The sequence below is a fragment of the Anoplopoma fimbria genome, chromosome 7 (assembly GCF_027596085.1).
Source record: "Anoplopoma fimbria isolate UVic2021 breed Golden Eagle Sablefish chromosome 7, Afim_UVic_2022, whole genome shotgun sequence".
In the NCBI taxonomy this organism is placed as follows: Eukaryota; Metazoa; Chordata; class Actinopteri; order Perciformes; family Anoplopomatidae; genus Anoplopoma; species Anoplopoma fimbria.
The window spans coordinates 9815054-9827143 of NC_072455.1; the positions used below are offsets into that span (position 1 = coordinate 9815054).

Here is a 12090-nt window from a genome sequence, read left to right on the forward strand (position 1 = left end):
ACTGCACAGTCTGTGTGTGTCACGTGTCTGCTATGATAGAGTCTGCTAATAACTCCGCACAACAGCAGTGTAGCCATCATCCAGAGTGGAAGCTTGTTGATCTAAGCAGGACAAATTGTGATTTCAACAGTTTTAAATAACTTATCACCAGACATTTAATAATTAAAGTGGCCCTATTATGCTTTTCCACTTTTCCCCTCTTTTTAGTGTGTTATATATTTTTTTGTACATGTAAAAGGTCCATAGAATGTAAAACCTGAAGTCCACGCCTAAAAGGAGTTACCCTCCCCCTCAGAAACACTGCTCCTGAGCTCCCTGAAACGGCTCCATTGAATTCTCTCCTTCACTTCCGTAACTTTATGAGGTCATAATGTAACGGAAGTGACGTAAAACTCTCCAGCTAGTTTTGCCCGCCCTGTAAAACAATAAAAGAGAGAGACGGAGGTGAAGCTCCAGAGGAAGAGTTTTTTGAATTGTGAAACGTCGACCAATCACAACAGAGCAAGCAAGCTGACCAATCAGGGCAGACTTTGCTTTCTGGAGGGAGGAGCTAACGCTACAACGGAGCACTTCAGAGAGGGTGAGAAGAGGTGCTGCAGGACAGCCAGGATGAGAAAAACAAGGCGGATTATGAGCATTAACACATGTAAAGATGTTGTAACTGTAACTTGAGATAAAAATACCCACTCCTCCCTACGGAGGCAGCAAACTGGGATTAGAAACGTGTATGTGATACATCATACACATATATAATCTGGGAGAAAGTATTTTTCCCTCAAAAAGTAATTGACAACGCAGTTTAGTTGTAAGGGAATGTAATTTTGAGGAGATCAGGTGGCTGGCAGACTCCACCCCAATAGTTCCTTGGTATGACCCCAGGAGCAGGAGCCTTTTGTGGGGCAGAAACTATGGCCCGTACTACACTACCAAAACTGGAACCAGATACATATGGCTGAAATGCAAGAAATTGTTCCAGAGATTATATGACACTTCCTGGGCCCAACTAAAATTCCCAGGGGCCACTGATTAAAGTCGTTCTTCATCTATAATGTTGGAAACTGTGATGATTATATTCAAATGTCCGATGGTTATCCAGAGCTAGAATAACCAGTGAGGTTAAATCAAACATGCTCAGCAGGTGCACGTCTGGCCACACACCGATCAGAGATAGAACTAAAGTGCCACATCTGGAAAGTTTGCAGTGCAGCAGCAGTTTTACAACCACAAGCTTACTTAGGTTTGATTTAACCTTCAACTTGTCTTAGAAAAGAAGGTAACAATAAGAGGTGATGTAATAAAAAGTTAGCCTCCTTCATCTAAAGAAAATGATCCAATAATACTAGTAATAATAACTTTATTATATAACACTTTGTGTTGAATAATAGAGATTGTATTCTCTGTCATTTTACTATGATGTTATTATCCTGTCAGCATGGCAGTTGAAACATTAAAGGAATCTGGGTGTTTTCCGTCAACATTCCTCCCTCTGTTGGTTGGTATGGAAGCCAGCTGATTGGCTACCACACAGCAGTAGCCTGCCTCTAATTTACTACCACTATCATCATAGAGACCCACACCTGCTTTGCCCAGTGCAGCAAAAGTTTTACAATAAATTGCCATATGCTTTTGTTCTGGGTCTAAATCAATACCATACATGTTTCTGTTCATAGTTGGGTTTTGGCCGGGAGCTCTATTTGGATAAACTTCTGAGGCACAGAATGTGGTGTGCTAAACCTCAATACAGAAGGCATTAGAACCCCTGCTTATGTGGTGACGCAAACATGACCTTAGGATTGGATGAATGTCTTCTATGTAACGCCAATCTGAGAGTGAGCTGCTACTGATTTACCATACAGCAGAAGTCAGGCTGCCCTGGAGGCAGAAATGATCTCATTGGTTCAGGTAAAAGATTTGATTGTCTGAGCCAAAGAACTAAAGAGGATGGTTGTGTTTCATGTGGTTAATTAGAGCTAAGCCCCGTGAAGACTCAACTAGACAGAGGAGAACGCTAGCATTCAGACTTCAGCCAAATTTAAAACTGAAATCAATTATTTCAATGCATTTGCTGTTGTTTAGTGGATTTGATTGTGCTGTTGAGTGCTGCTCTGTATGGGAGCACAGCGAACCCAATCTGATGAAGTTATCACATTAGCTATGTTCTGAAGCAAATGCAACACCAACTAGAGATGTTCCTCTGTATCCATTTCTTAACCAAGTCTTCTTTCTATCTAGTGTCAGAAATGCTAAGTTCTGAAAAAATAAGATCTTTCTAGCCATACTAAAGCGTGATCACTGCTTGACGCATTCTTGAGGGTCACGAGTGTCCGTACAGCCAACGGGAGGTCACACCTTAAAAACAGGCCTTCGTAGGTTTTTGACTGTCTGGACATCCAAGATTTCCTAACTAGGCAGACTGGGCTGGGCAGAGAAACTGGAGAACTTTGATGAGCTTTGTGAATGTCAGTTTGATGCGAGGAGAAACCAGCTCGGAATATAAAAGATTCAATTACTGTCAAACTATGGTTAAGCATGCCACAGGCCTCAGAAGAGGTAAACCCATCTTGCCAGTTTCTGAGATGTAATTGCAACTTTTAGTCACAGGATTCAGCAAACCTTACATGGTATTATTTTAACACATGGTAGTGTTATTTTCTTTTAAAACCACTAATCCTCCCGGAGCTTTTTCTAAAAAAAGAAAATAGCTTTTTGTCAATACATTCTTCACAATGGCCAACGTGAGCATTTTGCTGATCTGGCACCCCCTTCAGTAGACTATTTGCCAGTGTTTTTCTGAAGATTATGCAATTACAACACACAAAAAAACTAATGTTGAGAGGCTGACTTATATTTCAAACTGTATCCAACATGAAGCCTTTTCATCTTCATCGTCAAAACTCACTAATAATCAGCATATATAACCTGCTTCATAAACATGATAGCACATCATTAAGTATATTTTTCCTGCTTTCTTTTGCTTTTTCAGAGACACCTATCCCCTGAGGACTTCCAGCAGGTTTTCGGCATGACCCTGGAGCAGTTTGATCGCCTGGCGCTCTGGAAGAAGAATGACCTGAAGAAGAAGGCCCGCCTTTTTTAGACAGGAGAGAAAACAAAAGCATCTCAACAAGCATCCGTCCTGTGTGGGAGGAAGCATAAAAAAAACCACCCCTTTGGAAATATCTATATATGCAGCACCATGATACCCCTACTCTCCACCTGTAGAACGCCATGCCATCTGCTTGTGATGCCACAAAGGGGCCCTCCATGTGGAAACATTTTCACGATGTTGAGGCAGCATCTTAAGCTTTTTGTATGCAATGTGGTCTGAATGTCTGACTGACAGCCTTATAGAGGAGAACGAGGAGCTGCGTTTGCATGGCCTGTGTTGATGCTCCTTGCCTCCCGTGAGGTTTCTGTATCCCCCCCCTCCGTCTCGACGCTTCCTTACACCTGGCAAAATATTTAGTAATTACAAACTAAGTCTTGTGCGGGCTTTCCCCCAGGTTTCTGTGGTTCTGACTGTATAATGTGCGCCTTCTTCTAAGCGATCAATCTTGATTAATCTTAGCTTACCTCCTTATATCTTGTGTTTTCATTCTTTTATTTGTCTCTCCGGATCATCAGTTTGCTGCTCTACTTGTTCTCTCTCGCTGTCTCTCCATCATTATAAGTTTTATCCCTGCACTGAGTTACTGTTACATTGTCAAGCCAGTTCATTTGTACAACCCTACCATTACTTAAGGACAGTGAAGAGAATGCAGACTGTAAACACTGTTCAAGCATGCCAAGGCCAAAGACAGGGATAAGAAACAACTCCAGCTCCTATTATCTCTTTCTTTAAATACTCATAAAGCATCTTATTTTACACTTATGTTTACAGTATTCCTTAATGTTTTCCTTTATCAGAGAAGTTGAGAAAGACTGGCCCGGTAGTTTTGATGTGCGGTCCCATATCTTATACATACATTTCATAAATCAGCGCAGCTAGGAGAGCCAGGGCTGGACAAGGGCCTCAATACGTCAGTGAATCACAGATACGAGGAGGCTTTGGGAGGGGCCCTGCAGAAAACATACAGTAAAGTACAATTTCAGGGTGTGCAAAGGTGTCAAACATGTAGGATTCCCAGAGTCACCTGCCCTCAAATCGAACAAACAAGTGAAATTATTTTTCTAAGCTATTTTTGACGTCTGGAAAGGATCATTAAACCAATCATGAGACCCAGCTGAGAGAAAACATAATTTTGCTACCAGAAAGGAAAATGCCCATGCTGATTTTGCAAAGCTTCACAGACCTGCAGCAAAACAAAAGGGGGGTCTTACTTGATTTATGAGTCAATACTCTAACTGTGTTTTACCTTCTCAGATGGAGATTGAACTCCTCATGTTTGTTGTTTAAAAGCATTGTTGCGTACAGTAAAAGCTCCACATTTAAGTCCGTCAGCTTTGCTTGATGATTTCTGGACTGTTCATCGATCAACTTGCCAACTAACATAATGCAAGATTTATGTGAACTTATACTGGACATATACCAGATATATTTGTCTGTCATGGTGTATAACTCTTCAGGCATGCATGAGGATTGAGGTTTGTTCACTGACCTCAGATTAGAAGTGAATGAAAACATTATCATCAATGTGGTTTGAGTGAATAATTCTCTGGTTAAGTTTCATCAAATGAAATGCCCGGGTCAGCACTTGCATTAGCCTCTGTTGGGTATTCATTGAATTGCATTGGGGAAGGGATTTTATTTCAAAATCTTAAGGGTGTAGTGCTGATAGAATAGCATCACATCAGTAGAGAGCTTTTGAAGAGAAACATGTCAAATTTTGAGTTTGTGTTAAATTTTATTTCTCCTGTAAGTAACACACTAACTGTTGCCATGAAGCGTCATGTCCTCTTTCTAATATCCATCTGCTATTAAAGTGCTTTATCCAAACTACAGAGTCACTATAGGCTGGAGTGCTTGAGTTTGTTACCTGAATGTCAAAAATGATCACAATGACATTACTTCAAGTGTGACATATATATATATATATATGTGTAGATGTTTTTTAGGATGGAGAATGAAGGTGAGCGTATGACCTCTGACTCCATCACGCTGTTCCAACATCATCGAGAAGAAACACTGAAGAAAAGAAGGTGTACAGAAACACTGTGTCTGGGAGGTGTCAGGTTTATACAGCTGTAGAAACATTAGATGAGCTGTATTTCATATTCTGAACATTAATATAGCAGCAAACATCTATTGTATATGTAAAGATATAATGGAGTAAAATCTACCTGAGCAGAGAATGAAGGCTCTCTCCATCTGTGTGTTATCACAGTTTCCTTGCTATGTTGACATAGCACTCAAGCACCAGTCCCAGGTGCTTGAGTGCATGTTCAATTCAATTCAATTCAGTTTATTTTGTATAGCCCAAAATCACAAATTTACATTCTGTACACATGCGACATCCTCTGTCCCGGAACACTCACATCGGCACAGGAAAAACTCCCCTAAAAAAAACCTTTAACAGGGAGAAAAAAGGAAGAAACCTATGGGAGAGCGACAGAGGAGGGATCCTTCTCCCAGGATGGACAGAATGCAATAGATGTCATGTGTACAGAATGAACAACATAACAGAGATACAACACATTTAATGTATATGACATAAATATATATATTCATATAATCACAGTAGTAAGCAGAGTAACGAAGGAAAAAATGAAGTCTACTTATAAAAGCAGCAATGACTATAGTATAATTAAAATAATGATATAGGGAATAGTAATAGTAATGTGACTAATAATAATAATGGTAGTATGTTGTGTTCTGATTCAACAGGAGGTTGCATAATATCCTACGAAAAGTTACCACCATGTCAATTTCTGCTCTTAACATGCATATGGTCTTTTCAAAATAAACTTCTGTCTTTCAGGAAACTAACCAGTGAGGTTAAGGCAACAGAAGTTTGTTTCAGAAGTACACAAGTTACGTGACAAATAAATCAACATTGTCTCTTTTCACATGAGGAACGAACAGCAGTATCATAGCTAAAAGATCACTGTTTGTTGGACCCATCCACATCCCCTCCGCCCGCCTGATGTGTGATCTTTATACAGTGGGGCAAAAAAGTATTTAGTCAGCCACCAATTGTGCAAGTTCTCCCACTTAAAAAGATGAGAGGCCTGTAATTTTCATCATAGGTACACCTAAACTATGAGAGACAAAATGAGAAAAACAATTCCTGAAAATCACATTGTCTGATTTTTAAAGAATATATTTGCAAATTATGGTGGAAAATAAGTATTTGGTCAATAACAAAAGTTCATCTCAATACTTTGTTATATACCCTTTGTTGGCAATGACAGAGGTCAAACGTTTTCTGTAAGTCTTCACAAGCTTTTCACACACTGTTGCTGGTATTTTGGCCCATTCCTCCATGCAGATCTCCTCTAGAGCAGTGATGTTTTGGGGCTGTCGCTGGGCAACACGGACTTTCAACTCCCTCCACAGATTTTCTATGGGGTTGAGATCTGGAGACTGGCTAGGCCACTCCAGGACCTTGAGATGCTTCTTACGAAACCACTCCTTCGTTGCCCGGGCGGTGTGTTTGGGATCATTGTCATGCTGAAAGACCCAGCCACGTTTCATCTTCAATGCCCTTGCTGATGGAAGGAGGTTTTCACTCAAAATCTCACGATACATGGCCTCATTCATTCTTTCCTTTACACGGATCAGTCGTCCTGGTCCCCTTGCAGAAAAACAGCCCCAAAGCATGATGTTTCCACCCCCATGCTTCACAGTAGGTATGGTGTTCTTTGGATGCAACTCGGCATTCTTTCTCCTCCAAACACGACGAGTTGAGTTTTTACCAAAAAGTTCTATTTTGGTTTCATCTGACCATATGACATTCTCCCAATCCTCTTCTGGATCATCCAAATGCTCTCTAGCAAACTTCAGACGGGCCTGGACATGTACTGAAGAAGTTACAGGTCTGTGAGAGCCAGAAATCTTGCTTGTTTGTAGGTGACCAAATACTTATTTTACCGAGGAATTTACCAATTAATTCATAAAAAATCCTACAATGTGATTTCCTGGATTCTTTCCCCCCATTCTGTCTCTCATAGTTGAAGTGTACCTATGATGAAAATTACAGGCGTCTCTCATCTTTTTAAGTGGGAGAACTTGCACAATTGGTGGCTGACTAAATACTTTTTTGCCCCACTGTACGTCCTGGTTCAAGATAATATTGATACTGTAGAATACAAAAAAAATTGTGGGATATCTACGAATCACGGCGCATTTCTTTCGTGAAAAATGGAAATTTACTGTGTGAATGTTTGGAAATTTACTGTGTTGAAAGTTTCATGTGCACAGTGGACAGGTGCTTTGACCTTCACGCCTGCCTGACCATCTACTTCTCAGGCTCCAGCAGATGTAACAAGACAGACATAACAAGACATGTTTGTTACAGCCTATATAGCAGAGAGTGAAGCCTTCTTTAGTGCATTATTTGCAGACTCAGTGTGACTCTGTAAAACCTATGCCTCTTCTTGCAAGAATAAAATACAAAAAGACACTCGATTGTCATTTGATCTTTATTTCATTGCTCATTGAGACTCATCTCGGGACATTAACAGATAGGATAGAATTTTTTCCACCACACCAGTCTGACTGGTTAGCTCCCTGCCGCCGCTCTGCACTGCTCTCATACGCCTGTTACGACTGATAACGCTGTCCCAACTGATAGCATTGTCATGGACACACTGCTGCAGTTGTTTGCACTGGTAGCACTGTAAGAACCGTAAGCTGTGAGCCGCCGGCCGGGCGTAATTATAGGCTGTCGCCATATGAGAGCTAATGAGAGGAACCTGAAATGCTCCCAATCCGTATCTTGCAACTTGTATATTAGACTGTACCATAAAGGGCAGCTTCCTCTAGGAGGACCTGCCAAAATCAGCCAGTTTTCTTAAATCAAATTCAAAATTAGAAGTTTTCATGCATCAATGAGGAATTATCAACAATACCACAACAAATCTACTTTGACCTCAAATTAAAGTGGGAACTATTCAGAATAGTTCGCTCAACATGCAAATTTTTGACATTGGACTTATTTTTAGCGATGTCAGCATGTTCCAATATCTGCAAGTACAATGTTACAAAAACTGATATAACCAATGGTAAGAGGCACAAAATTAATACAAAGGTAGTAATACAAAGTTGTTTTAAGTTTAGATAGTCTGTCTGGATCAGTCCATTATCTTGTGTCGTCCTGCAAGTTAAATATTTCACTGATTAACATAAAAGGGTGTTACAATGTCTCCAGTTGTGATACAATAGAAGACACATCTTTCTTTCAAAGTTAGCATGAAGCCTACGGTGGGAATGTAGCCAATGTGATGCTACATCAGAGTAGTACTCTGAGGGAGAGACCTGTCATCTCTTTAGGCCAACAGGCCTCTGACCCCAAGAAAACTTCACCCATCGTTTGCATTTTGTGAGGACAGAGTGAAGTTCTTCACAGGACTTCATAGAGTGCATGAAATGAAAATGTAGAAGAATGAATGTCCTGTTTCTCATAATCACATCAATAAAGCTTTTTTTTGTAGATTCATCTTGAGATTTAGATTATTTTTTGTCATAATTTAGTAATCGTTATCAAAAACAAAAGACAAATCGCTGAGTGTCTGATCAGAGGTCTAATGCTCTGTTATGACTGAAGCAATTTGACTGGTTTGTTTCTGAGTTGGCTTTGTTGCAAATAAATATGTGATGTCCATCCTGTAATAAATGTTAAATTCACTGTTGAGTCGCATGTGACATATTCTGGTAAAAATGGCTAAAATGACCTTCCTTATTGGATTGGTATTAAGTAATAAATTGACAACATATATGAATAGTATACATAAATATTATTTCTTTTTTTAAATGTATTTGTTGTGTTGTGTATTTGTCCTCTCAATGTAATGTTTGTTTTCTTATCTAACTTTGTATCTCTTTCATCACATCCTGCTTTCTAATCCTTTAACAAACACATTTCCTTTCATATTGAAGATTTTATTCAATTAAATCTTAACTGGGTGAACTGTTTCCTAAGGGGAGCTCCAGGAGTCTCCACGATAAGTTTAATTTTCTTAATTCATAATTTCAATTTATTGCATTTATTAGACGATGAGCATCTTGTTCATAGTCTGCTGACCTTTTCTTGGAACCAAGAATCTTCCTAAAACCTTAACTGAGTGCTTTGAGAGGCCTCAACATAACCATAAAAACGTGTATCATGCTTCAGTCGCTAAAGCTAGGAGGGTACGTTAAGTTTGACAAGTGTAACAGAGACAGTTATAAGACAAGTAAAAATGAAAAAAGGTATAATTCATTTAATCTAGAAAATAGCAGAAAACAGTGAACCCTTGCTCTGCGATTGTAAATGGTAATGGTAAATGGACTGTACTTGTAGTGCGCTTTTCTAGTCTTCTGAGCACTCAAAGCGCTTTTACATTACTAATCATTCACCCTTTCATACCCATTCATACACTGATGACAGGGGCTACCATGCAAGGTGCCACCTGCACATCAGGACTCTAAGTCTAACTAACATTCATACAACATCCACACACCGATGGCGCAGCCTTCGGGAGCAACTTGGGGTTAAGTGTCTTGCCCAAGGACACATCGACATGGACTGCCGGAGCCGGGGATTGGACCGCCGATCCTCTGATTGGAGGACGACCCTGCTCTCCACTGAGCCACAGTGTGTCTGTGAAAGTTGCTCAGCGTCGTTTAAAATCTACCATGTACAATTGTTGTCCACACTGTATTTTATTTTGTTGCTTATTCTGTAAAACACATCTACTGCATGTCTGTCCATCCTGGGAGACCCAGGAAAGAAAATAAGAAGGAAAAAAACATAAAACAATATATATATCCCTCTGAAAGGGACCTTTCTGCATACTGAATACTTTTACTTTTAATTCTTCAGGTGTATTTGCTAGTGATACTAACATTTCTCTTCTCTCACCGTATAAATAGCCTTTGACCTGGATGAGCTTGTTCTTAACAGCATGTTACAAATCAACATAGGACCAGAAGCTTATCCTATTCGTAGTAGTTTGTAGCACTTACTATATTCGGATTAGTCTGTTGCAATTATTGTTTTCATAGTAATCTGCCTCTGCATACTATACTTTTGCTCTGGCTTATGCTTTTGAGATTTTCAGAAAGGAGTAATGACTTCTGGTGACTAGTAAGTTCTCTTGAATACCTATGTTGAATACACTTTGACCTGTAATGAGCTTGTTCTTAAAAGCATGTTACAAATCAACTGTAATGTAATGTAATGTAAAGCTACACACCATATATTCTCATTTTACCTCAAGAGAAAGGTCCCCACATGGCTAGGAATCACACAAGTCCCGCCTTCTTGTAACGCGGGCTACTATTAGCCGACACTGCTGTCAGTCACTGCTGGGGGTTGACAGACGCACCCGCTCTACCTCTATTGTCACCGGTGCGAGAAGGATTCATTTATTTATAAACATGGAGAATGAGAAAAAGGACAAAGGTAAGCTGCCTGCTGCATTGAAACTCGTCCATTCACAAGTTGATCGCTGCTCGTTGGCTTTGGCCTGGTTTGTTTTAGGAGCTGTTGGTGGAGTGGTTGGTGGAGTCACTCAGAGAAGAGAGGTGATGAGAGAGGATGCGACGGTAGCATGTGTTGGCTCTGATTTCATGACGAAATATAAAAAACTATGGCGTTAAGAAGTTGTCTATTGGCAGCTTTGTGTACTTTGTCATTTTTATTATAAGTGTCATTAATGGTCTTTGTTGTTTTTTACTCCTGACTTTTATAGTGAACTTCTGTCTTTAATAGTAGACTATTTTATTAGCATTCTTCTGGTTTCTCTACTAGATTAGATTAGATTAGATTCAATTTTATTGTCATTGCACAGAGTACAAGGACTAGGACAACGAACTAGCCTACTATAACACCTAATACTATTACCTAGTTCTATTTATGCTGTCTTTTCATAAATAAAGAATTTGATACATACAGTTGACTAAAATGTTGTTATTCTAATGTTTTTAAATATACACATAAGGCATGTCAGTATAAGTCAGTTCAAAATACAGGAGTTTCAGTGTTGTGAATGGCACTGTAAGGGGGTACAAAGGACCATGTGGTAGGAGAGGAGAGACAGCAGGAGGAGGAAGAGGAGGAGGGGGAGGGAGGAGTGATTAATTGGCATACTGAGGGTGTGCGGGATGGAGACTGTGGGCTGCTCCCAGCATCATCAGCCCTGCAGGGGGGGGGGGGACCAGCTGGAAGCATAGATCTCTGTCCGATCCCCATGATGTGACCTCTAGACGAGAGCTCCCTGGGTCTTTGTTCAGGGGAAAATGGCAAAAATACATCCATTAATCAATTAAATCATTTTGGACATGCTCATTTTTAAGGTTGTTAAGACATTTTGTTAGGGTGTGCTAAGTCTTTGAAGCGTAAGCCCCCCTGATTTAATGCAGCACTGTGGATGGAGGAGGGTGCTCCAGCAGCTCAGGTCCGTGGGACAAATACAATTAGTCAAATACAACAGAGCCAACCGACAGACAAAGCATGAGATGTGGAGTAATTAGGCTGGAACTGTTGATAGGATCAACAACAGAACAACATTGGAAATGACTTCCGAGAAAGGAAAAGCATGAGCCTCGATGGTAGCCGTCTCTTCACATGCACATTGATCTAGGCCAGCTTAACTTGCTGCTTTCAAGTGTTGTTGGAAATTAGGGCTTCAACTAATGTTTATTTTTTTCGACCAATCATTGTCTTGATTATACAGTTATTCATTTGGTCTTTGAAATGCCAGAAAATAGGGAAAAAATGGCCTTCACAGTTTCCCAAAGCCCAAGTTGTCAGCTCTTTTGAAAATACTTCATTACATGTTGTGCACATACTGACAAAACAACTTTCTGTTTTGCACAGTACAAAAAAGACAAACAAAAGTTACAGATACAGATTTTAGGCAAAGTGCTAATAAATAAAGCATATTGTGTCAGGTGAAATGCGGTTTGGTAAAATTTAGTTTTTGCGAGAAACTTGAGGTGGGTGATCA

General features: G+C 40.0%; 1 protein-coding gene across 1 annotated transcript in view; it reads left to right on the plus strand.

Moving 5' to 3' along the window:
- ablim2 (actin binding LIM protein family, member 2) overlaps nt 1-4931 on the plus strand; it is a 60668-nt gene extending 55737 nt beyond the window's left edge. Inside the window, exon 23 of the mRNA XM_054601110.1 lies at nt 2984-4931. Coding sequence (XP_054457085.1) covers nt 2984-3097 — 114 coding nt within the window. The 3' untranslated portion in view covers nt 3098-4931. The remainder of the gene's footprint in view (nt 1-2983) is intronic.
- Nucleotides 4932-12090: the final 7159 nt, after the last annotated feature.